This window comes from Pogona vitticeps, chromosome 3, assembly GCF_051106095.1.
Source record: "Pogona vitticeps strain Pit_001003342236 chromosome 3, PviZW2.1, whole genome shotgun sequence".
Lineage (NCBI taxonomy): Eukaryota > Metazoa > Chordata > Lepidosauria > Squamata > Agamidae > Pogona > Pogona vitticeps.
The window spans coordinates 17,028,386-17,051,845 of record NC_135785.1 but is presented as its reverse complement, the minus strand read 5'-3'; the positions used below and the strand labels follow the sequence as shown (position 1 = coordinate 17,051,845).

At 39.9% G+C, this 23,460-nt stretch overlaps 1 protein-coding gene across 11 annotated transcripts in view; it reads right to left on the bottom strand.

Annotated features, from left to right (window-relative positions):
• Window positions 1-348: 348 nt before the first annotated feature.
• Window positions 349-23,460, bottom strand: part of TNIK (TRAF2 and NCK interacting kinase) — a 327,386-nt gene continuing 304,274 nt past the window's right edge. For 9 of the 11 annotated variants that reach the window (XM_020793810.3, XM_072996188.2, XM_078389655.1 and 6 more), the window contains 9 exons: window positions 21,700-21,814; window positions 18,427-18,597; window positions 17,454-17,597; window positions 14,066-14,200; window positions 10,373-10,473; window positions 7,547-7,696; window positions 5,770-5,929; window positions 5,355-5,494; window positions 349-3,254 (listed from right to left, as the gene is read on the bottom strand). In XM_020793810.3, coding sequence (XP_020649469.2) covers window positions 3,171-3,254; window positions 5,355-5,494; window positions 5,770-5,929; window positions 7,547-7,696; window positions 10,373-10,473; window positions 14,066-14,200; window positions 17,454-17,597; window positions 18,427-18,597; window positions 21,700-21,814 — 1,200 coding nt within the window. In that variant the 3' untranslated portion in view covers window positions 349-3,170. The remainder of the gene's footprint in view (window positions 3,255-5,354; window positions 5,495-5,769; window positions 5,930-7,546; window positions 7,697-10,372; window positions 10,474-14,065; window positions 14,201-17,453; window positions 17,598-18,426; window positions 18,598-21,699; window positions 21,815-23,460) is intronic. The other 2 variants (XM_072996192.2, XM_078389658.1) reach the window with 1 other exon arrangement.

Here is a 23,460-nt window from a genome sequence, read left to right as displayed (position 1 = left end):
GTTGATAGTGAAGGAGTCCTGGACTTCGACCCTTTAGAAGAGGACCTCAGAGAAGGAGTAGCAGGAATCGGTGGAACAGCAGACTCGGGACAAGGAGCAGGAGGCGCAGAAGCTATGGTAGGCTCCATAATAGCTGAGCTTGAGGGGGAGAGTGATTTTTCCCACAAGCACAAACGAAGTTCCTGGAAACAGAGCTTGCGCTGGCTTGGTCAATTTTTTACACTCTGGGCAGGAGTGTGTCTGATGTCTTTCCCCTAAGCAAAATAAGCAGTGATTGTGGCCGTTGGTAAAGGGAATCTTGTTGGCACATGATGTACAACGTTTAAAGGGGCCTGACGAGGCCATAAAATGGGCGGGAAAGGGAAGGGGGAAATAACTCATGGGAAAATGTCAATGATTAGCAGTCCAAATCAAATACTGTAGATCAAATCAAACCGTAGAAATAAGAGACAAAGTCTGTGATCCAGAAATCATAAATAGACAGTCCAAAGTCAAAAAGTCCAAAATACAAAGAGAGGTTCACTCTAGATGTCGCAAAGGAGTCCGATTGCAGTGGTGGTAAGAAGGAACTGAGATATTATGGGCAGGCAGAGCATGCGCACTACAGAGAAACATCCTATTAATCACATTTCTTTAAGCTCTAGAATATTCCGAGAAGTCCTGCGCAGGTGCAGTCTAATCCATTTGTGTGCATTCACAGATGCCACAAAGAAGAACTAATTATTCCTATTGCAAATGTAGCCTGGAATAGATTCAATGCATTTTTTTCCTGCTGGGAATCTGTGCTGTGTGCTTTGAAGATCACCCATCAGGAGTTGGAAGTTGGGCCCTTTTTTAAAGGTTTGAAACAAAAATGATCCATTTCCTCCACATATGGGAAACAGGTTCACAGATTCTTTCAAGCCTATTTTATCTTGAGACAGGCCACCAAACAATGGGACATTTTAAAGGGAGTCCAGACAAAAAGGACCAAAGCATGCATGCTCCTTTCAAGGAGATCATCTTAGATGAATATGTTGTAGCCAATATGTAACCAATGGGGCTGGGTACCTATGGTAGAGTATGCTTAGCCTGATGGTTTATCTGGCCAGGCATACTGCCACTGTAGCACTAAGCAGTGAGGTAGGGTTGGATGTGAGTAACTGATAGCTCTCCTTTCCAAAATAGTAACCAGAAAAATGTTAAGAGCAAGGGTTTTGCTTCCCCTATCTTCAAAATGTTTCCTTTCTTAACAACCTGCTTGATGGGACCAATTCATATAGCTGCTGCCTAACTTAATGACCTCTGAAGGTTGCATCCCATTGGGCTTGCGACCCAGCTGGGATCATACTTCATATGAGAGGTATATGCATATCTGTGACTGGCAGGTTTAGTAAATCTTTTTGAGTGTCTGCAATTGGGCAAATTGTGACAGCTCCTACACAGAGAGTCAAGTAGATACAATCAGTGACTTGTGCGATTCTAATTTGTTTGAAAGTCTACTGGCCACCCTGCTCTTATCAGCCAGGACATGGTAGCTGGCAGCTATTATCAACCGGGCCCATGGAGAACTGTTGAAGGCTTCTTTAAAAAGATGTGGCTGGTTTTGCCAATGCTGTTTATTTAATTGCTCTTGGGTTGGCCAGTCAAACTCTCTGGGTATCCACTGGAGGTAAAGAGGAAAAGTTAATTGAAAGAAAAATAAAATGAGGTAGGTTAAAACAGCAACACAGATCCAATTATGTTACATCCATAGACTAACGGGGGGATTCCATGCTTGAAGACAGAAGAAATGTTGCACATAACTTACTCAGAATTGGAAATAATTTGAATAAAGCATATAAGGACACAGGTAAACTCAAATTAAATACATATATACTTCTGCACACATTTTGGTGTTTTCTCTATAGATAGGCAGCAAAAAAAAAAAAAAAAAGATCAGGGGGTGGAAGGGTAAGTCTAAGCATCAATGTCTTGGTCAATGAGATTTTCCTTCCCATCTGCTGTCTCTCACTCCTGCCAGGTGCCTTTCCTTATCAATGTTGTTGATGCTGGCTCTTGGTGATTTTAATGGAGGAAAAAAGTCCACACCAGTATCTACAAAGGTCATTTCCCCCCCCCCCCAAAAAAAGAACATACAGCTGTACAGAGTAGGTGGGACCCAGATTTGAAGCATCTGAGTTGATGCTTCACTTGTCAAATCATGAGGTGAGTTTTTAAGCCAATCTTCAGAAGCTTGCTATATCTCACTTCTTAGCCTTCAGTTTTGTTGTGATACCTTTTGTGCCACAACTTAGAGAAAGGCAAGATAATACTAAGGCCAACACTGGGAATGATTGGGAAGGATGGCACTGCTGTTTGTCTCAATGAGCACCATTGTATGTGTAGATCCATACAGAAGTATGAACTGACAAGTTGACCATTTAAAAATGTACCACAATTGTATTAGAGGCTAAGGCTAATAGTTTAGCCATTAAGAATCAATTTCCCAAAAGAATGGGGGGAAATCTTACTGATCCTCTCATTGGAAATTTGTCAACCTGTTTGCAAAAGTAACACAACGTTGGTAAAGGCAAAGGTTTTTAAAAAGTTAGCCAGCTCTATGGTTAGGATCTCCACCACAAAGAGAAAATGGTACATTTATTGTGCTGTCTCTCACCAGTTTTAATTGGTAACCTTACAACAGTTTCCCCCAACCCACTGCCCTCTAGATGTACAGCCAATGCACATGAAGGGCAGCAGGTTAAAGAAAACTGCCTTACAATATACTATATAATTGATGCTAGCAGGCAGACAAGATTAAAAACAGAGATTCTGTTTGACACTTAGATCTGTCCCCATTCATACAAAGAGAGGGACAAGGAAAAGGTAAAATGAAAAACAAAACTCATAACTGACTCTATCACAGCTTCATCTGAATCTGCTAAACATCTTGTGCATTTGTCCATTTCTGCCCATAAACACTGTTGCATTTGTGGGATTCTTGAGTAAACCTTCATTCCAAAACCACAGTAGGAAATGTGTCTTGAGTTCTTGCAGCGTGTCTGAGTGAGTGTGATTGCATTCACAGAAGGAAGCAACGTGTTCAACAATGACTTCTTCTCCTGCCTCTACAGTGTCCGTCTGCATATTCCAATGTCCTTTCAAATTAAAAAATCTTGGCATCGAAGCAAGCACCAGGTGCCCTGTTGTTACCAGTTCATCATGGAATTTCTGTTGAGGGTCATGAAAAAAACTTGACTACTTCCTCCAGATCTCACTGATGCAAAAAATACCTGTTTGGGAAGCAAATATTCCAATTTATTAAATGGTAAGTTCAGCAATATGTTTTTAATAAATGTATTTGTTTAGTTTCCTCATAAACTGATGCATTCCGGAACTTAAGTAACCAGAGCTTCCACAGCTAGCCAATATGAATTCTGAACTTTTATTTTTCTCCCCTCCACATGTCCCAAGGTCTTCAAGGAAATTCTGTATCAAATGGCCCCAAATTAAACACTGCTTAGCAAAATTAGTAGACAGAGTACAGGCATCAAGTATATCATCTATGCTGAAACTAAGCCCATCGGGAAGGCCATAAACAATGCCAGTCACACAGGCACCGGGAAATTGTCTCCATCTCATATGAAGACATAAGAATAACAATCTATGAGGCATCTCCAGGGCCAGCAGGTTATCGGATAAGAAGCTATGACCAGGAGACGAATAGGACATTTGGATTATACTTTTATGGATTTGCTGTACATGTCAAAAAAGGCATGTTAATTGCTTTTCGCGAAGGCTTTCACGGCAGGGATCTAATGGTTGTCTGAAAAACCCACAACAACCATGTTAATTGCATTTGACATATTATCAGGCAACTTAAGATCTGTCTGAAAATGAGAGGTAGCCTTGTACCAAATTGCTGACCATGCCCATCCTTATGAGAAGGGCATATACAGAGGCATTTTGGTGTCTACTCCACAACTGAGGGGTTCCTTTGATACCTGCCAAGAGAAGATATCATGATCACGTTCTGAAAGTATTTTGACATCTTTTTATTTGAGATGAGTTTTAATGACTAAGATTAAGCTATTGGGGGAATTTTACTTGTAACAGATTTTGTCGTTATCAGTAGAACCTAAAATCATCTATAGGCTGAACTGAGCCCTTTGTGCTTTGCTCTTATTGCACTGTACATGCACTTTGCACAGCTGGTATCAAAATGTCCACCCATCTCTGCTGAAAGAGGCATTTCTGGAGACTCTAGGGTAGGATATGAGGAATTCTGGTTATTTTGGGTTGGTGGTGGCTTGCCATGTTAAAGAAAGTAGTGGCAAGCTTCACAGACTTTCTTTTGCTTGAAAAAATGTTCTTGCTGTTTCAAGCAATGGTAATATAAAGCAGTACAGTCGTGCCTCGCTTTATGATTGCTCCGTATAACGACGAATCCACTTAACGATGCCTTTTTTGCGATCGCAAAACGATGCTTCCTATGGGCAAAATCAGCTGTGCGATGATCGGTTCTGTGCTTCGGGAACCAATTTTTCGTTCCAAAATGGCCACTGGCTAAAGAAAATGTCCCCCCTGCTGTTTTCTAGGACGGATTCCTAGCTAGATAGGCACCGAAAATGGCCGCCGTATGGAGGATCTTCACTGGACAGTGAGTTTTTAGCCCACTGGAACACATTAACCGGGTTTTAATGTGTTTCAGTGGGTTTTTTAAATTTTCGCTTTATGATGTTTTCGCTCTACAGCGATTTCGCTGGAACAAATTAACATCATTAAGCGAGGCACCACTGTATTTTGATAGCATCCTGAGACACTGTTGGTAAAAGGGGAAAAATGGGAGAGTGGAATGTCCCACTGTCCAACTTTTCTCAGAAGCAAGAGATAGCAAAAAAAGTTTATTTTTGCCCTCTTGTAAGTGTTAAAAATTAGTGGATTCAATAATTCAAACCTAGAAATATTCTGTCAGAGACCATAAAATTTAAATAAATAATGGAAATAAATTATGTGGAAAACTCTGTTTTTCTTATATAAATTAGTAAGGGCTGATCCATTGCTGCTGTCTTAGGCAATATTCAATTTAGACTGGGAAAACTTCAGTTCAGTTGCTGTTGAGCCATGAAGCTTACTTACTGAGCAGCTTATAGTCAAATCATATTCTTTCCCTGATTTATCTTCAAATGAATAGTTGCACATCAACCTGAGTTCTATGGAAATGGGGTAGGATACAAATGTCATAAACAAATTAATTTAAAGGTGATTGGACCTATGTGAGTTTCAATTATGGAGTGCAATACATAAAGCAATTAGACTCAGCATGAAGATAAAGCAGATGACACTTGTCATGGACCTATTATGAACCCATACAAGTCTGAAAAGAGACATACCTTATCATTTCTTTCACATAGAAATTTTAACCGCTGAGCACGCTTGTGCATAAATACTCCATCCAAATGGCCAGTCTCGACTGATCTTATCTCTATAGCTTTCTCGCCCCAGCCCATTATCTGATTGGAATGGATGTAGGCTGCAAAATAAATAAGAATAAAAATTTCCCACACTTTCTTCCTAAAGACACTTGGACCAAAGCAAGTTTTGTCAAATGTCACACCTAGCAGGAAGCTACAGCATACAATGTAAATGCCTTAAGTGTGGAAATCCAAGCCTCTGATGGGCATCCAGGGTCCATTATCTGCTCCACAGAGGACTAATGTAACTAGTAAAATGGCCAATTCTAGCTCAGAATTCTCATCTCATTCTGAAGGTATAAACAACTAAGGAGAAGAGGTAGAACTGACATACCCACTGAAGTGGGCATTTCTCCCCACTGGAGCACCACGTCTTTTGTTATGCGTCCATAGGTATTTACGTACACCCCTTCATCCTCATAGCACACAAGCATCTCCATTCCATCCGTTTTGGGCAAGATGACAATGGCGTGAGGCGTGATATTGCCCTGAATCTGTACACAGAACAGAACCCCCCCAAGCCAGCATTAAATCAAATTCACAGGGCAAGAAAGGACGAAATTTTGCTCTTGGAAAATTATTATACCAATGCTCGCCATCAAACATATCCCCCCTAAATTTCCAAAGTATACTTCCACGATTAAACATGACACAAGATCTATGTCCTATGGCACGTTAGGTGCTCGGCAAAGCCGTACCGTGTCCTGTTTACGAAACAGGAGCTTTATGATTATCTAACACATCGCAAAAACATGGCTCACAAACTACAAGCAGCTCTCAGGATCTAAACTGAGAAGGCCAAATTAAGCTCTCTTCATCCCACTGATGAAGTACATTTGTGTATATAAAAATCCTTTGATATGAGTAAGTTCTATTGCTTAAATTCTTTCTTTGGTTGTATTGATCTTCATAAGATTTATTCTGCCAATCTAAAAACTCACAGTTTACGTGTAAAATGACAGAGTAAAAAACATAGGGTCCATTTAAAAAACACACAGCAATATTGGTCAGAATTCTGTTAGTTACGCCAGCACAGGTGCAATAGAGGAAATTATGGCAGTAAACTGCCATTTGTTAATGTGTTGCCTTTTGTATCTCTCTTTGTGTACCAATTCACATAACTTGACGCATGATAAAGAATACAATCAGTGACCTGTTAAGCAGCAGTAATTCACTGGTGCAATTTACATCATTGCACTTATGCCGGCGCAATTAACCAACAGGATTCTGGCCACTGTAAGGTTCTTAGAAAAACTACCAGTGTGTTGTGTTACAGCCCCGTGCTTTGAAATTTTATCTTTTTCTAACATTTAAAAATTGTGGCCATGGAATTAAAAGACCTCCAATGTATGTTCCAATTTGAAGATCTGGATGCACTGCAAAACTAAAATTGTTTTAACTTTCAGAAGTTATAAACTGAAGTATGCAACAGGCTTCCAAAAACAGAATATGCCAAAGCTGCAGTGCAAGTACAGTGGCGCCTCGCATCACGATGTTAATTTGTTCCAGCGAAATCGCTGTAGAATGAAAACATCGTGATGCAATTTTAAAAAGCCCATAGAAATGCATTAAAACCAGATTAATGCGTTCCTAGGGGCTTCAAATTCACCGTCCAGCGAAGATCCTCCATAGCGCAGCCATTTTTGCTGCCTGTACAGCGAGGAATCCGTGCGAACACAGCGGGCGGCCATTTTGTTTACCTGGTGGCCATTTTGAAACCACCCATCAGCTGTTAAAAAATCATCGCTTTGCAATGATCGGCTCCCGAAGCAGGGAACCGATCATCACAAAGCGAAATTCCCCCATAGGGAACATCGTTTTGCGATCGGTTTTGCGATCGCAAAAAGTTCATCATGATGCGATTTCATCATTAAACAGAGTGCCCATCTTGCGGGGCACCATTGTACTGAAAAGGCCCTAAGAGATCCAAAGCAAATTAGCTTCTTTTGATGACACTATGTACAACACCATCTCTCCAAAAGACATGGAGTGAATAGTAACCACAGCTCATTGTTATACAACTGTTCTTACTTCCCATTTGGTATTTGAAAGAGATACCTACTGGATCATGTCATTTATACAGTATGATTACCACATTGTTTCAAACTCACATGTGATGGTATGTAGATGTCATAAGAATTCCCCGAATCCACATCAATAACATGGAAACCAGTGTGGGATCCAAAGATAACCTTTAACCTCTGACCTTCCTCCACTGTGAGGTCAACAAGCAAGGGTTTGTGCTGGAGATCTGCAAAAGACTTTTAAAATCCTTTCAGTCAATCTTCTGGTACATTATCAATGAAAACCCATAAATCTTTAGTAAGTAAGTATACAAGGATGCAATTTTTTTAAAAGAAAGTTGCCTCTCCCGCCCAACTTTTGGTTAAAACCTCTACTATTATACATTTAGACAGTGTTTTAGCTCTTTATCTATTGACATTGCTAAAGAATAAGCAAAGATCCAGTTGGGCTTTTTTCATATTTAAGTAGAAGACATTTTGAAAGTGGGGTTATTCCACACATGGAGTAGATGAGACTTTGCAAGTAAATTGCGTTCTGCAAAAGTCACGAAAGCTTTGTCCAAGCGTGCTAGGACAAAAGAAGAGAGTGGTTTCCTTTGCCCCCTCCCATGGCTGGAAGTTCTGCCTAGCCATTGCTAGTCCAGCCAGTAACTTAGTTCAAATTTTACTTGGTTTGTTTTTAATTAACTGTGGGTTTTAACATATCTGTGAAGATTCTCAGTGGGTTTTAATATTTTATATCCTATCTTTATCTATTGACATTGCTATTAGGAAAGAAAGGTGGGATAAAACATTAAATAAATAAATTAATTAATAAGCTGCCTTTGAGACAATGGAAAAGGACGATTTTATAGACTGCAGTGAGGACTGAGAGAGGGTTAAGACAAGATATTTTTTTTGCATTAAATCCAAACTACAGAAGGATTCAAGCTTTATAAAATTCACTTCTTTACAATAATAATTACAGAAACTCACATCCAAACCCAGGATTATTCAGTTTTCCCATCTTCTCTAGAACATTTTAATGTATTCATTCAATTTTAACTTTTGTTTTAAGTGTAACAAAATATGAAAAAAGTGTTAGGAAAAAGCCAGGTCTTTTTAAATATAGCTGAAAAATCTGGATGAAACTGATAAAAGTTTACTTAGATTTGGCCCAGGTGATACTCTCTATGAGGCTTCACTTGGACCAACATTGCTCACTTACCAGCCTCTGGGTCCAATCAATAACTCAAGAGTTGGATGTGACTGTTGTTTAGATTTTACATTTATTCTTAAAGCCTATAGCTTTGAACTATTTTAATCTAGAAAATAACTGCACAGTTGAAGCGCACGGTCATTAAGCAATGTAAACCCAATACAAATGCTAACCCAATTAACTGGGTGGACCCAGTTGGTGGCAACATACGTAGATGATAGAATAAGCAAATGTGACGACTACTCCATTACAAATGGCTCCTCAGTAGATGTAGAGAGCCTTTAGCCCTGAAGATTTGAATTTCAACTCTCAGAAGGCCCAGCCAGTGCATCCCATAGTAGGGAAACGCTGGAGCTGTGGTCTAAAATATATGGAGGGCCAAAAATCACCATTAGTCTGCAAAGAGGAGTCCATCTGACCTAGGCCTTAATTATCTGCATTCTTCAAGAGCACGCTTGTTTCTCTAAAATAGGAAAACTTACTGTCAAGGTTTGACATTTTGTATGTATAAAGTGCTAAAATAATTAATGGGACAATAAAAATGCAATCCTGCAAATACACATTGTGCTTTAAAAATGAGGTTTGAACAGCACTTTGCTAAAAGTCACTGCAAGACAATCAGCCAGCTCTCCATCCAAGCTATCAGAGGGAAAGCAAGATCAATATAAAATAACATTGCCTTGCAAACAAATTATTTCATAGTGAGCTGGCACTTGAACATGGATGTAAACAACTGATAAGGAAAATGAAAATATAACATCAGAAAAGTAAAACCATGGGGAAAAAGTCCTGGTGTGTTGAGACAGAGTTACAGGAAATTGGTACCTGACTAAATTTGTTCACTTAACACTCCTGGCATTTTGCCTACCTATTAAAACAGTACCCAGGTAAAAAAACGATGGGCCCAGTTTGCTATCCCTGTAGGTGCAAGGACCCATTTCATCAAAGTAACAGCAATGATACGCCATGCTGGCAACTTGCCAGACTAATAATTAATGAGAGTTTTATTTTGCTATACAAGCAAAAGCAATAGAGATTTCAACTGGAAATGGTCTGTTTATAGAGCACAGGACGTTACTATGCTAGCAAAATTCAGCTGTTCACAGTTGGAGGGAAATGTAAACAAATGAGAGAAATATAAATATAGGAAGGCAAGAGACCCATACATGCCATGCCAAACACACACACCAAATGCCAGTAATAAACACACTAGGTAAGAGACATCAAAGAGTAGCAGGCATGTAGCCTGCTACTCTTTGTATTAATAGTAGGATTTTTAAGCATAGAGGCAATGTAGATGAATAACGCTTGTAGAAACAGACATGCTGATATTGCATAACATTCAAACAAGGAACATACTTTTACTTTGATACACAGATGAATACTGATATGATTGGAAATGGCTATCTGGTTCATACTAGAATTAACTCTTTTAGGGATGTCAGCTATGTAAACACAGGCTTCTGATTTTCCCTAGAGCTCTATAAAATTCTGCAGGACTCTTAGGTAGCTGTTTAGGCACCAGACGTCCTGACACCATCTCTAATAATTCCTTGGAAAGTTCTCTGCACAGAAATATAGGTTCAGCTCCCTGTTATGCTATAGTTGAATACACCACAAAATTGAATCACAGATTTCCTTATCAATAATTTAAAAATAAAAATTAAAAAAATGCATAAGTAATTCTTATATTTTTGTAATAACACAAAACATACCTTAAATGCCATAAACTTGTGATATGGTTTAGGAGCCCAAGCATATATCTCTACAGCATTCTTTAAGGCAATCACCAAGAACTTGATTCTCTCATATTTCACTAAAATTGAAATAAAACTAATCTTTAAAACATCCAATTCACTCAGACAAAACTAAATGATATCTTAAGATAGAGATGATGAAACTGTCTTGCCTGAGGAAAATGTTTTTGAGAATAAATCCAGTTGCTGAATTTCCCTTGTGATTTAGACTCAACTTGAGGGTCTTGTTGCAATCTAGACATATGAACTGCCACCTTATGTTTACTTGTGCAACCACCATGGTTACCACACCATCAAAGCAAATTAAAGATGGCAGCACCTGTATTTCCAAACTAGACTTACCCACACCATACAAGTGAAAAGTATAAGTGTGTCTGGGAAGAAACTGCCATTACATGATTTAAACTCTGAAGATAAATGTGGTTATATGACCCTTCCTTAATATTTCCCTAATATTCCTAATAAAAAAATTAGGATTTTACTTTTAAGTTAGAACTTCGAAGTTTCAAAATTTTCTCTATCTTCTCTGTTTAATGAGTGGAAAATATAGCAGCATCTGTGAAATATTAGGTAAATTATATACAAACAACATGGGATAATGTTTGATTTGTTTTCCTACCAGATGTTAGGCTACTGGACTGAAGGATAAATGAAACATGATTTTCCTTCTTAGGCAACAAAGTTTTTGAGTGTGTGTGTGTGTATGGAATGCTCTGTTTACACTGCTATTTCACTGGTCTCCAAATACAGACCCTTTTTTTCAAGGATGATCAATTTACTAAGGAACATCATCACAATAACTTAATTACATTTGGTGAATATCGAAACATTTTGGAAATGCAAATGTTTGGGATCACAGTAATAAGCACGATACAATAAGTCCTTACTGTTTTTTCCTACTAGGAAAAAAAACATCTAAAGCAGTTAAGTACAGGAGATTTTATTCTATTAATTTGAGCAAATAGGGCACTATTAACTATTGTTTGCCATTATTTGTTAAAACGTGGAAGCTCGTGTTCGTGTACCGAAGGTATATAGGATTTTTTAATTATCTAAAACAGTGGTTCCCAAACTTGGGTCCCCAGCTGTTTTTGGAGTACAACTCAAAGACATCCTGGACAATACAGCTACAGTGGTGCCTCGCATAGCGATCGCTCCGTATAGCGACGAAATCGCTTTGCGATGGACTTTTTGCCATCACAAAAGTGATCGCTTTGCGATGGTCCCTATGGAGGAAATTTGCTTTGCGATGATCGCAGGGAAGCGATAATTGCAAAGCCCCAATTTTCAGCCAGCTGATCGGCGGTTTCAAAATGGCCGCTGGGTAAACAAAATGGCGGCCCGCTGTTTTCAGGCACGGATACCTTGCTTTAGAGGCACCGAACATGGCGGCGCTATGGAGGATCTTCGCTTAAAGGTGAGTTTTTAGCCCACAGGAATGCATTAATCACGTTTTAATGCGTTTCTATGGGCTTTTTATTTTTGCTTAGCGATGTTATCGCTTAGCAGCGATTTTTTCTGCACGGATTAACATCGCTAAGCGAGGCACCACTGTATTGGTGAAGGTTTCTGGGAATTTCAGTCCAATGACATCTGGGGATCTCAGAGGTTGGCTGCATGGGCGTTTATTGCACTTTGCAGCCCCCTGCTGGAACAGTTGGTATTGCTCTAAAAAACTGTACATGATATTTTTGTTAGAGTCTTCCTAATCATTCCTAATCAGGACCAATCCATCAGTTTGGTCCTAAGTTGCAGTCTACTGTTTATCTGAAACGATTAGGATTGGTCCAAATAAATATGGTTTACTTGATGTGCCTAGACTGCTCCAGGGTCAAGTTGGCAATATGAAGTGGTTAATAAATGAGAACTTCTGAATACTGGCAAATAAATCACTTTGGGGATAGTCTGTTTAAAACTATCGTTGATGCAATATGTCAGATATAATTAAAAAACCCTTTTATTTGCATCTCAATAAGCAAGGCAAAGAATATATATATAATAAATCAGATCTAATCAAGCCTGACCTTTCCAAAGAAGTCCACACTAGCTTGCTCTAATATAGCTGCACCTTTCATCTCCGGAAAATGTTTTCTGTGGATTTTGCTCACATATTTCTCATCACAAAATGACTGGCAATAAATATATGAACAAATTCCATTACACAGCATTGCCTGTCAGAAGCCATGAAATAAATCAGAAGTTGTAACTGTGGAAGTTGATCTTGTTGGTTCATCACATGTGCAAAGCGTCACCTTGTCTCACAATTGTCTATCTGAGGATCAGTGTTAGCAAGAAATAGCAAATTGTGAGAGATAATACAGTCCAAAAGAATGTGGAGCAATTGGCTTGCTCATCTCTGCCTTAGGATGTCATTGATATCTTCAATATATATCATAGCAAAAACACTTCTTCATCACTTCTTGTTTAAGCTTAGAAGGTAATTATTAATTATTAGTTTATTTTATTTACTGAAACAATTGCTTCCTAGCCCAGACAATGAACAACTACAAAAAGATAAGAACATTCTTTACGAACAGGGGGAAAATGTTTAAAAACCAATGTTAACAGTAGCAGCTTTTCAAATTAGATAATAAACTGTAAAAGCAAACTTTAAAACTACTTTTTTACACCAAAGTCCATATGAAACTATACAGTCTTGCATGCCAGAAGGGATACAGCAAGCCTGGCTTCTCTTGGGAAGCAGTTCACCAACTGAGCTGCTTCTGCAGAAAAAGCCCTGTATTAATCCATGTAGATTTCTGGGGTAGTGAGACACACAAGGGGGGGGCTCTGTTCAGTAGTATCTCAAACATCTATCATTTTTCAACTTCATCAGCATTCTTTTAAAAATGTTAGCACTTGATTTGAGCCAAATACTTTACTTCACTTTAATTAGATTTATACCCCGCCCCTCTAGACAGGTAAAAAATAAATTAATAAATCAAGGTGAACTATGCATAAAGGAGCTTGTTTCTGAATAGGACAGGATTTAGCCCAGAAGGGCACCCAAAACATATTAAAAGAAATAAAATGCAGTGAATAGATCCACATTTAGGAACAAATGCATTAAAATCTGTGGGATGTAAGTAAACATTAATTACTTAAGTCCCACTGATTTCAGCTCAAATAAATCTGGAACCAATCCATTATGACATCCATCTGACTGGCAGAAAACTAAAAAGTCATAATTTGTGTTTTAAGAGTAGTGGGGAAATTGGGTCATGCTGGCTCATTCTAATCCTGACCACACCTCACATCTGTAAATTAGGTATCACAATGGAACACAGACCTTGCCCCTGGCTGACAACTCTAATGTGTGTACAACCATCCGTACAACGATTACCCCCCAAAATCAGGTGGGAGATGGTTAGATCATGTATATAGTAACATCAGATGAACCTGGGTTACTATATCCTTTGTGATGATTTTAGTGCTACAGAGAAATCGGGAAAGAAAATAAGAATTTTCTGTAGTGTTCCCTGTTTTTTAGTATGCCACCACGAGCAACTCTATTAGGCCTCAACCTGTTATTGAAATAAGTGAGGGACTTCGCATATTCCAGAGTGCCTTTCAGTGGTAGGTATGTTGATTTTGTGAAGACCACCACCTCCTCTGTTGATATTCTATCTGTTTATCAGGTTTTTTACTTACCAACTTTATAATGTATGCAGCCTTCCAGATCTCCCACAGTGATCCAGCCTTGTTTCTTTTCTACCTCTGGGTCATTGTGTAATATTCTGTTCCTTAACCATGAAAGATAGTAAACTCGTAGTTTGTTCTTCTTTCCTGTTGAAACATTGAGCTTCATTTTTAATCAACAAAAATGCAATCTTGATCCTCTGCGTAAATCAATCCAGCTGCATGAGGTTTCTGTACTGCTGGTCCTTTTCATATCTTGTCTATCAGCTTGACTATTGTGTTTTTCTGTTTAAGTAAGTTTATTTCTGGAACACTGACTGGGATTTTAACATTGCACCTGCGGAGAAGCCACGTGAGTGAAGGTTTCTTCTGTGTTTGTTCCCGTAACCTTCTTATACAGTATGCTAAAATGCTTTAAGGTTTCTGGTTTCATTGTTGTTATTGGCTGTATGGAGGCAGAAGCCCTTCAGAAGAAATGGTAGGATATAAAAATTCTAATCCAACAAATGTATATTTTTCCTATAATAATAATAATAATAATAATAATAATAATAATAATAATAATAATAATAATAATAATAATAATAATAATAATAATAATAATAACAACAACAACAACAATAACAATAATAATAATAATAATAATAACAATAACAACAACAACAACAACAACAACAACAATAACAATAACAACACAATTACTCTTAGAAATCTCTATTGGGTAAAAAAATTGGAAATGTTTAAACCGTAAAAGCTGTATAAACAGGAATATGTAGCGTATTTTTTCTTTGTATAGAATTGAAGGAAAAATTGAGAGTCGTATTTTATACTCGGAAGTAAGGGGGAAAGGGATCAAAGTGCTTTGATCCCTGTTCCCCCTTAACATTTTGCAAAGAAAATGCAGGGGGAAAGCGATTTGTGCTTTCTCCCTACATTTTCGTTGCAAAAATCAGCTCCCCCTCTCTTGGTTTTACATGGGAAATACAAGGGGAAAGTGATTATTGCTTTCCCATTACTTTTTAGTTGCAAAAAGCAGCTTTCTGCCTCCAGGTTTTGCAAAGAAAATACAGGGGGAAAGCGATTCCTACTTTCCCCCTACATTTTCATTGCAAATCGCTTTGCCCTGCATTTTCTTTGCAAAACCTTGAGGCAGAAAGCTGCTTTTTGCAATGAAAATGTAGGGGGAAAGCAGAAATTGCTCCCCCCCCGCATTTTCTTTGCAAAACCTGGAGGGGGGGAACTGCTTTTTGCAATGAAAATGTAGGGGGAAAGCAGGAGCTTGCCCCCCTCCACTTTCTTGCAAACGAAGAAATTTTGATTTGGAAAAATGGGGGGGGGGTGTTTTATACATGGGGGTGTTTTATACACAGAAAAATACGATGAGTGGTTGCCTCAACTGAATATATGGTCTGAAAGTTTCAGTGAATCACTGAGAAGCTTCACTGTTGTGGAGTGGTTTCCGGTTGTTCCTGAAGGGAACTCAGAAGGTAGTAATAAGGGACTCCTGTTTCTTGCCCTGGCCTTTAGACTGTGATGTACCTCAGAGTTCTGTTTTATCCCTATACTGTTTAATATTTAAATAAAACTGCTGGGAGTAGTTGGCTGGGATTTTGAGGTTCAGTGTCATAAGTATATTGATTACACCCAACACTATTTTTCCTTTCTATCTAATTCCAAAGAAGCTGTATTATTTTGGTTCCACCACCATGCCAGGTTTGTTTAGTGAGAACCTGAGAGAAGCTATTTTCAGTAGCCGCTCCTAGCCTGTGGAATTCCCTGCCTCATGAGGCTAAGTTGATCTCCTCCTCATAGTCCTTTTGCCACGGGGTGAAAACCTTCCTTTTTAAGTAGGCATTTTAACCTCTAAATGCCCTTCAGGATTTTACTTTATAGTCAAGAGATGCAACACATTTTTATCAGCATATTTTTGTCAGCTATTATTAACGTTTTAAAATTAATGTTTCTTTTGGTTTAGTCGTAGCTTATTGTTAAGGTCTTTAATCCAATCCTGAACATGCTACCTTTGCCTGCAGCTGGCATTAACAAAAAACAAACAAACCCCTAAACCAGGGGTGTCCAACCTTTCACCTTCCCTGGGCCACATTAGAAGATGAAAATTTGGTTTGGGCCACCCATACATTTGGTTTGGGCCACATGGGGGGGCAGCCCTAGCCTTCCTCCGCAGCCCCGCTCCAAGCGCGCTTACTGGCAGCTGCGATCTCAGACAGCAGAGGGTGCCAGCTTCGATTCCGGTGGCTTTATGGGGCCGGGAGAGGGTCCACCTATTGATGGGGATGGCGCGATGCAGTCATGCAGCCCCCCTGTCCACTCCTTCCTTCCTTCCCTCTCTCCCCCTCTACTGTTGTGACATGCCCTGGCCACATTCCAGCCGCAAGCGCCGGCAGTGTATCTTGAAACTTTGGAATTTCTTTAAAAATAAAAATTTGCACTGGGCCGCATTACGAGCTGACCTGGGCCGCATGCGGCCCTCGGGCTGCGGGTTGGACAAGCCTGCCCTAAACAAAAATAAAAGTAAACAAAAGCAAAAATAAAGCTCATTTGGAATAAATCTTCCAGGACTTAAAGTGGATGCTGGGAGTCAGGTACCTAGTCTGAGAGGGCGGAGCAGCTCCCCTTTTGCAGAGGATCAGCTTAATCTGACTCTGTCACTGGGCCAGAGGGAGGGGCTAGTCCAAAGTTTATGGCATGTCTTCAGGAAGATACATGCCAATAATGTTTTGAATTTTTTAAACAGTTGGGACAGATTTGGAAAAACACATTTTCAGTTGCTTCCCGCAATCCTCAATATGTTGTCATCACAAAAAGCTGAGCATTTACAAAATCTCAGAGATCAACTGAATATAGAAGAATTAGATGAACTATCGTTTCTCTACTGTTCGAGATTCTCTGCACACAGCCAAATAACATGTCAAGAGTGAATGTCACTTCCAGTTTTACATAAGTTTTACTTTCACTGCTTGGTGTGACTTTATTAAAAACCACTTTATGCTGACTTTCATATGTGTCACTTCTCATGCCCTCTTTTTGTTGCACACGATTGTACTATCTTCTGCAAGTTCAGCTACGTCTGCCTTTCAGTGTATATCTTGTCTCTGCCATGCCTATGCAGTGCCTCTTTATTCAATATCGACCATCCATTGCTCAGTACCTAGAACAAAGCCTGTTGCTTGGCTGCCAGTGGGTGCAAACAGCCTCTCTTTAGATCGCAACTTGGATTCTGACTGCCCTTCAAAGAACAAGCCGATTTGTTTAGTCATAAACAGAGGAAAATGCAATATCTTTCTTCTCAATCAATATCTTGCTTTTCTATCTTTCTTTTGCTCCAGGTATGACAGCAGTCAGAAACGAGGAGCAAAACGATACAAGCTCAAGGTCATACCTGAGATAGTTACAAGGACGTTCAATCCTTCTAGCACATCCATCTGTTGAAACCGTCTCCTGTTGATCAGATTGTACACCTTTCCTTGTCCACTTCGATCTAACAGCATAAGCCCATTCTCTGTTCCTACCAGTAAATTTACACCTGCATGGCAAATAAACAGAGAAGATTGATGAAATAATGATTTGGATTAGTTGAAATTAGATGTTTTCAGCAAACATGAAAAAAAGGATCAAATTAAAGTCCAAACTGGATCAAAGGAATCAAATAAAGTAACTAAGGGTGCACCCACATAGGGATTTTGTCATGCTGTTCAATCCACTCTGGAGTGGAGCTGGTTCACTCTTTTTCCTAGTGATCCCATGACATTTAAGTGCCAGCCTGAACCAGCCTATCTGCAGAGCATTCTTATCCCCACCTTTCTGACTTCCTAACAGAGACTATTCTTTTTCAGGTGTGGGTAGGACCGGTCCCTCTTGGTGTTGCTCTCTGGGACTGAAGCTAAAGCACATGGCTTTTTGCTGTCAATTTCCCATCCACTTCACAATATAGGGAAATTTTAAAAACTCCTCTTTCTCCTGGAAAGAAGAGACAGAATGGGGCAAGATATATTTTATTTTCAGTCCACCCATGAATGTTATTTCTAATGCTAGAAAATTGATCCCCCATCATACTAAATAAACATATTGTCTACCGGGGCTCCAGCTGAAACCCCAGTAATCTAAGGAATGGCGGGGCACCTGAACACCAAAGAAAGAAAACACGATAAATCTTCTGAGATTTAATAGACACAAATTATAACAAACTATTTAGTATCCTGCCTGAGACTGGCAGCAGTCAGTCTCTGAGCCTTATAATATTGTGCCAGAGTCTCACAATAAATGCTGTGCAAATATCTACTATCACTAGAACTATTGTTTTATTCTTAACATGTAAATTTCATTTATCCTATTAAAATATCATTAACCGATACCCCAGAGAGCAGCACAAAGGATTTCTGAATTGAAGCGTTTCTTGTATTTTCGGATCTCTGGTGTGTCACTGTGAGGACGAATGTTGGTGGGGTTCACATTTACTACTGAAATTTTTCTTGCTTCATTCAGTTTGGCCTGCTCTTGTCTCAGCAGCTCACTGGTAAACAATGCTAGAAAAGAAAGCACAAGGCAGTACATTTGACAAATACAGAAAAGAAGGATTTTGTCAGCTAAGGACTAATTCATACATTTCTGCAATGAGATGAAAACTGCCTTTCAAAGCTTCACCACACCTCTGTGGAAAACTGGAGATCAGGGTGGGCAAAGTACAGCTCATAGGCTACATACGGCAGCCAAGAGTATTTTTCTGCCCTCCCAAAAGGAGCCAAATTTTCACCCAGCATTCAGCATGCACCACACCAGGCCCAGAAATGGCACCTGTGATGATTTGTGTTTTTATGTGTATTAGAATGGGATATGTAGTCCTAAGATTGTCCCAATAGCATCCATCTTGATTTAAAGTCTGCTCTGTAGTAGGAAAGTTTTTCATGCTGTTTCAGAGAAGCTTCGCTCTCTGATTATCTCGTTGCTAAGATGAGTAGAGAGCAGAGACTTTCGTAGTCAAAATAATTCTGCCACAAAACTTGATAACAACTCTCAAGCTCTCATGAGAAAGTTAGGCGGGCCAACAAGACCCAGGAGGGGGTGTTCCTTATGAAGAATTCTGGGAAGAAGAAGGAAGTTGGTAAGGAGTTGAAAAAAAGATGGAGTTGGACTGAGAAAGGTCAGACATGTGCTTTTTCCCATAATGGATTATAATTTTGGACTATTTTTCCTACCATGGACTGATGGAAGTTAACTGGATTTCATCTAGCGTCAGCCTATGAAGACCCAAGACACGTGAGATGGACTGTGTTATGCTTTTTATTAGTCAGCATAATTCCTTTTCTTTATTTTTCTAGCTGGAGTGGGGAGGGGAGTATTCCGTTTGTCTTGATATGAAAATGTACCTACTGAACTATTTTACCATCAACTGAAACCTTTTCTAAAGCAATTCTTTTCAATAAAGCAGTAATGATTTGATCTGCATGCATTGGTTCTTGTACAGACTAGCTGAATGTCTAATTGGCCATGTGTGTTTGCTACCAAAGATTTAGAGCCAGATTATTCTGAGTATAACTCATGGATTTGTCTGTGTGTGTTGCTTTCTTAATAAAGGAGATTGGCTTTTGAGGAAGAAGTTTAGACAGGACCTTGCTGAGACCTAAGTGGCTCTGCTCAGCAGTCAGAGGTTTGTCTGGATTTCGGACTCATCCCAGTCTCCGGCACCCCCATAAATCTCTTTGGAGATAAGGGGCTGCTTACATGGTTGGCAGCGGTGACACGAAACACAGGCTTTGATTTATTGCGTTTACTTTTGCTTAAGTTGAAAGCAGCAAGCATCTCGATGCATGTGCTTTTCACAGCTGGGAAATCCCAAGCCTTGGCAGAGGGGTTTCTTCCACGCTTTTTACTTTGAAGGGCTATAAATCAGCTATATTGCATTTTTCTTTTCAGCTAAGGGTCTTAAAGAAAGACTTAGCTTTAAGCGAAGTTTGTTAAGAACTAATGCTTTGGTTATTTAATTGGGCTGTTTAATGTGTGGACATTTTCATGCAAGTAAGCGGTCACCCTTCTGAAGCTCCAGGGTAGGGCTGTTTTCTGCCAGAGTGTTTTATGGCTTTGCCCTCGCCCTACAGTTTCGGCTACAGGGGCAGGGAGAGGATTTTCCTTTTGGTCAACTAGCCGTCTGCGTTAGTTGCAGCTTGCATGGAGCAACACTTAGAAGGAGAAGAGTTTTTGGAGTTGCCTGGAGAGCAGTTTGTGACTCAGAGGACAATTAAGATTAGGGGATTGTGAACAGGTGGAATTAAGTACAGTCTCACAACTGAGGATATCCAGGACCTACTTGGATCTGATCCAGATCAGACTTGGTCTAGGTTGCGACAGATGGATCAGGCAGAGGAAATGGCGGGTGCCAGCACTCCAGTAGGGAGGGGAGTGCCAGCCAGAGACATTCCTGATGAAACAGCAGGAGTGGCAGCAGCAGCAGCCGATGCTGAGGGGCCTGATCCTAACAAGAGTCTATCACCAGTGGATAAGTTAACAATGATGTTTGCAGATTTTGTTGCTTGTCACACTCAATCTATTCATAATCAGAACATTGCTGATCAGTTATTGAAGCAGTACAGAGAGAAAAAGGTGGAGCGTTTGGTTAATGAGCTGAAGGAAAAAGAGGAGTTTAAGAACTCAATAGCCAGTGTTGATAGAAGCAATCTACCTTACTACCATGATGGCGATGATATCTTATCATTTTTATCTATATATGAGCAAGCGTGTAGAGATCTTAGTATACCTGAGGCCTGGTACCTCAAGTTATTGCGTACTCAGTGTTCTGGGCAACTTGCCAACATTGTAGTCAAATTATCTGATGAGGACACTGACTGGCCTATTTTTAAAGAGGTGGTAAAGAGAAAATTTGGTTTTACTTCGGAAATACTGAGGCAGAACTTTAGAAAACTGAAAAAGCAGCCTAATGAGTGTTATTCTGCACTAGCTGACAAGATAGAACATCTAGGTGATCAGTGGTTGAGCTCCTTGGGCGTCAGTACCTTTGAGGATTTAAGAACTGCGTTGTACATGGAGCATTTTCTTAATTTAGTGCCTTCAGAAATAAGGAGTACTTTGTTGGAGAGAAACTACAAAGACTTGCAAACCCTTGCTTTAAAAACTGATGAAATTCTCTCCTTTAAAAGGCCTGAACCTGCTGTTAGGGCAAAGACTGCACCAGTAGTGCCTAAGAGACAGAGTCAGCCTGATTTTAGAAAGTCTTTTTCTCATGAGCCCAGGCAAAGTTCATTTGAACAACGCAGGAGCCTAGCTCCTAGCCAGAGTAAAACACCTCTTAAATGTTTTGAATGTGGTGGATCTCATCTGCGACGAGATTGCCCAAGGTTGAATGTGCCAGCTAGCCAAGTTAAGGAGCCAGCTAGAAAAACACCTGTCCCAGCTCCACGCAGATCTAAAGCAGGCACTCCCAAGATGGCGTATGTAAGTTCTGTGCCAGCGGGAACTCATCAAGTGCCAGCTGGCCATGGGTTGGAAGCCAAGGAATTAGCAGAATTCATAAACACCTCTTCTTTGGGCCAACACATGTCCAATGTATGTGCAAATAAGCCTGAAGGATCTTATAGCCAAAGCACTTTTCTCTTTGCTAACAATCTCTACATTACCTGTGGCAGAGGACTCTTCATCATCATCTTCATCTTCATCTGTAGGGGAGGTCTGATATACTCTGGTATCCACAAATGGGGTGAAAGATGCTTTCGTGCTACTTCCCATGCCATACTATCAAGTGAGAAATAGAGAGATGATGTGGGCAAAGAAAATTCAAGACAGTTTTTTCTTTTTCCAACTACAGTGGTGCCTCGCTGGATGATTGCCTCGTGGGATGAAAAATCCGCAAGACAATTGGTTTTTGCGATCACTATGGTGCCTCGCAAGACTTTTTTTTGAGACCGATGCTTTGCAAGATGTGTTTTTTTAGACCAATGCTTCGCAAGATTTTTTTTTAAAAGACCGATGCAAAGGGAACCTCGCAAGATGATTTTTTCACAAGACGATGATTTTCACGGAACAAATTAAAATCGTCTTGCGAGGCACCACTGTAGATCGCATGTTTAAAGTGCAGACTGTAACTAGCAGCACAATGTGTGGTTAGCATATAGTTGGCAATTTACGTTTATTGCTTGATATTTTAACTTAATGCCAGGACAGGCAACACTGGAGAGTCTAAGGTCCATCCTTTGCCATCCAGGTCAGCTGAAGGGTATTCTAGGACCTTGAAGCAAAGGTAGAAGTGATGACACTTCAGCCTTCTGTCGGGGTGGGGGGATACAACAAGGCAGCATGTTTTGGAAGAGAATTATGCTTTGGAGGCTTCGGAGGTGTAATTCTCTTGCCCCTTTTTTCTTCTTTGGAAAAAAGCATTCTAGCAGTGGAGGACCCAGGAGATGACAGGACATATGGGGCCCATCCTTGAACAAAGGGATTCTTGGATGCTCAGAGTCAGTTTCCACAGGTGCGTACATGGGGACCTTGGCTAATCTCCCTCCAGCCCCCAAACCTGGTGGAACGCTATTTACTTTCCTTGTACTGTTTCGGGAAAATGTTTGGATTTTTGCGTGCAGGTATTTGAGCATGTTGATGCTACTGTGACCCCACAACTGACCCTAATGCAGCCTTTTGGTTCCCAGAGGCCACAGTCTCGTATTGTACATCACTAAATGACTTAGACGATCAAATGATGATTTGCAGATGTGGATGGATCACGGATGATTAGATATCATGGATAATACTTCCATATCTTTCAAGGCAGGTTCTTAATGATTAAACACACTGGGCAAAATACTGTTATGTAACTCTGTGCCAATGTAACCCAGTCTGAGTGCCATAAATGTCTCATTTAAACTCATGGAAAGTTCCCTGTCCCACTACATTCCCCTTCAGGTTCTCAGGCCCTCTATGGCTTTTGCTCTGGGGAAGCCTCTGGGAGCCTCAGGGGTGGGGGTGGGGGAGGAAGCTTTGAACATTAAAAAAATGCCACCGGAGGTCCCAATTCCAGCAGTTGTGATTTTTTAAAGAACCTATTAAAGGGTCCTTCATATCCAGAGGTTCCCAACATCCTGAAGGACCCTGGCACCATAACTGCCTTTTGTAACGTATCTCGTATCAGTACCAATGTTATATTCATCCCAAGTGATATTCCAATTTGATTGTTCCTCCCTTCCCTTCACAAAGTTATTTTTTCTATTTTAAGCCTCTGTCACCTTAAATTTTTTACAGGGCACCTGTTAATGCTTTATACAGTGTTGGGACTGATTCACATCTTCAGAAAATATGTTTGTTCAACTGTATGATCCATTTGTTAAAAGTGAAAGAAAACCAGGTGCACAAAGCACCCAACTTGGCTACCACCCATGCCTGCAAAATTT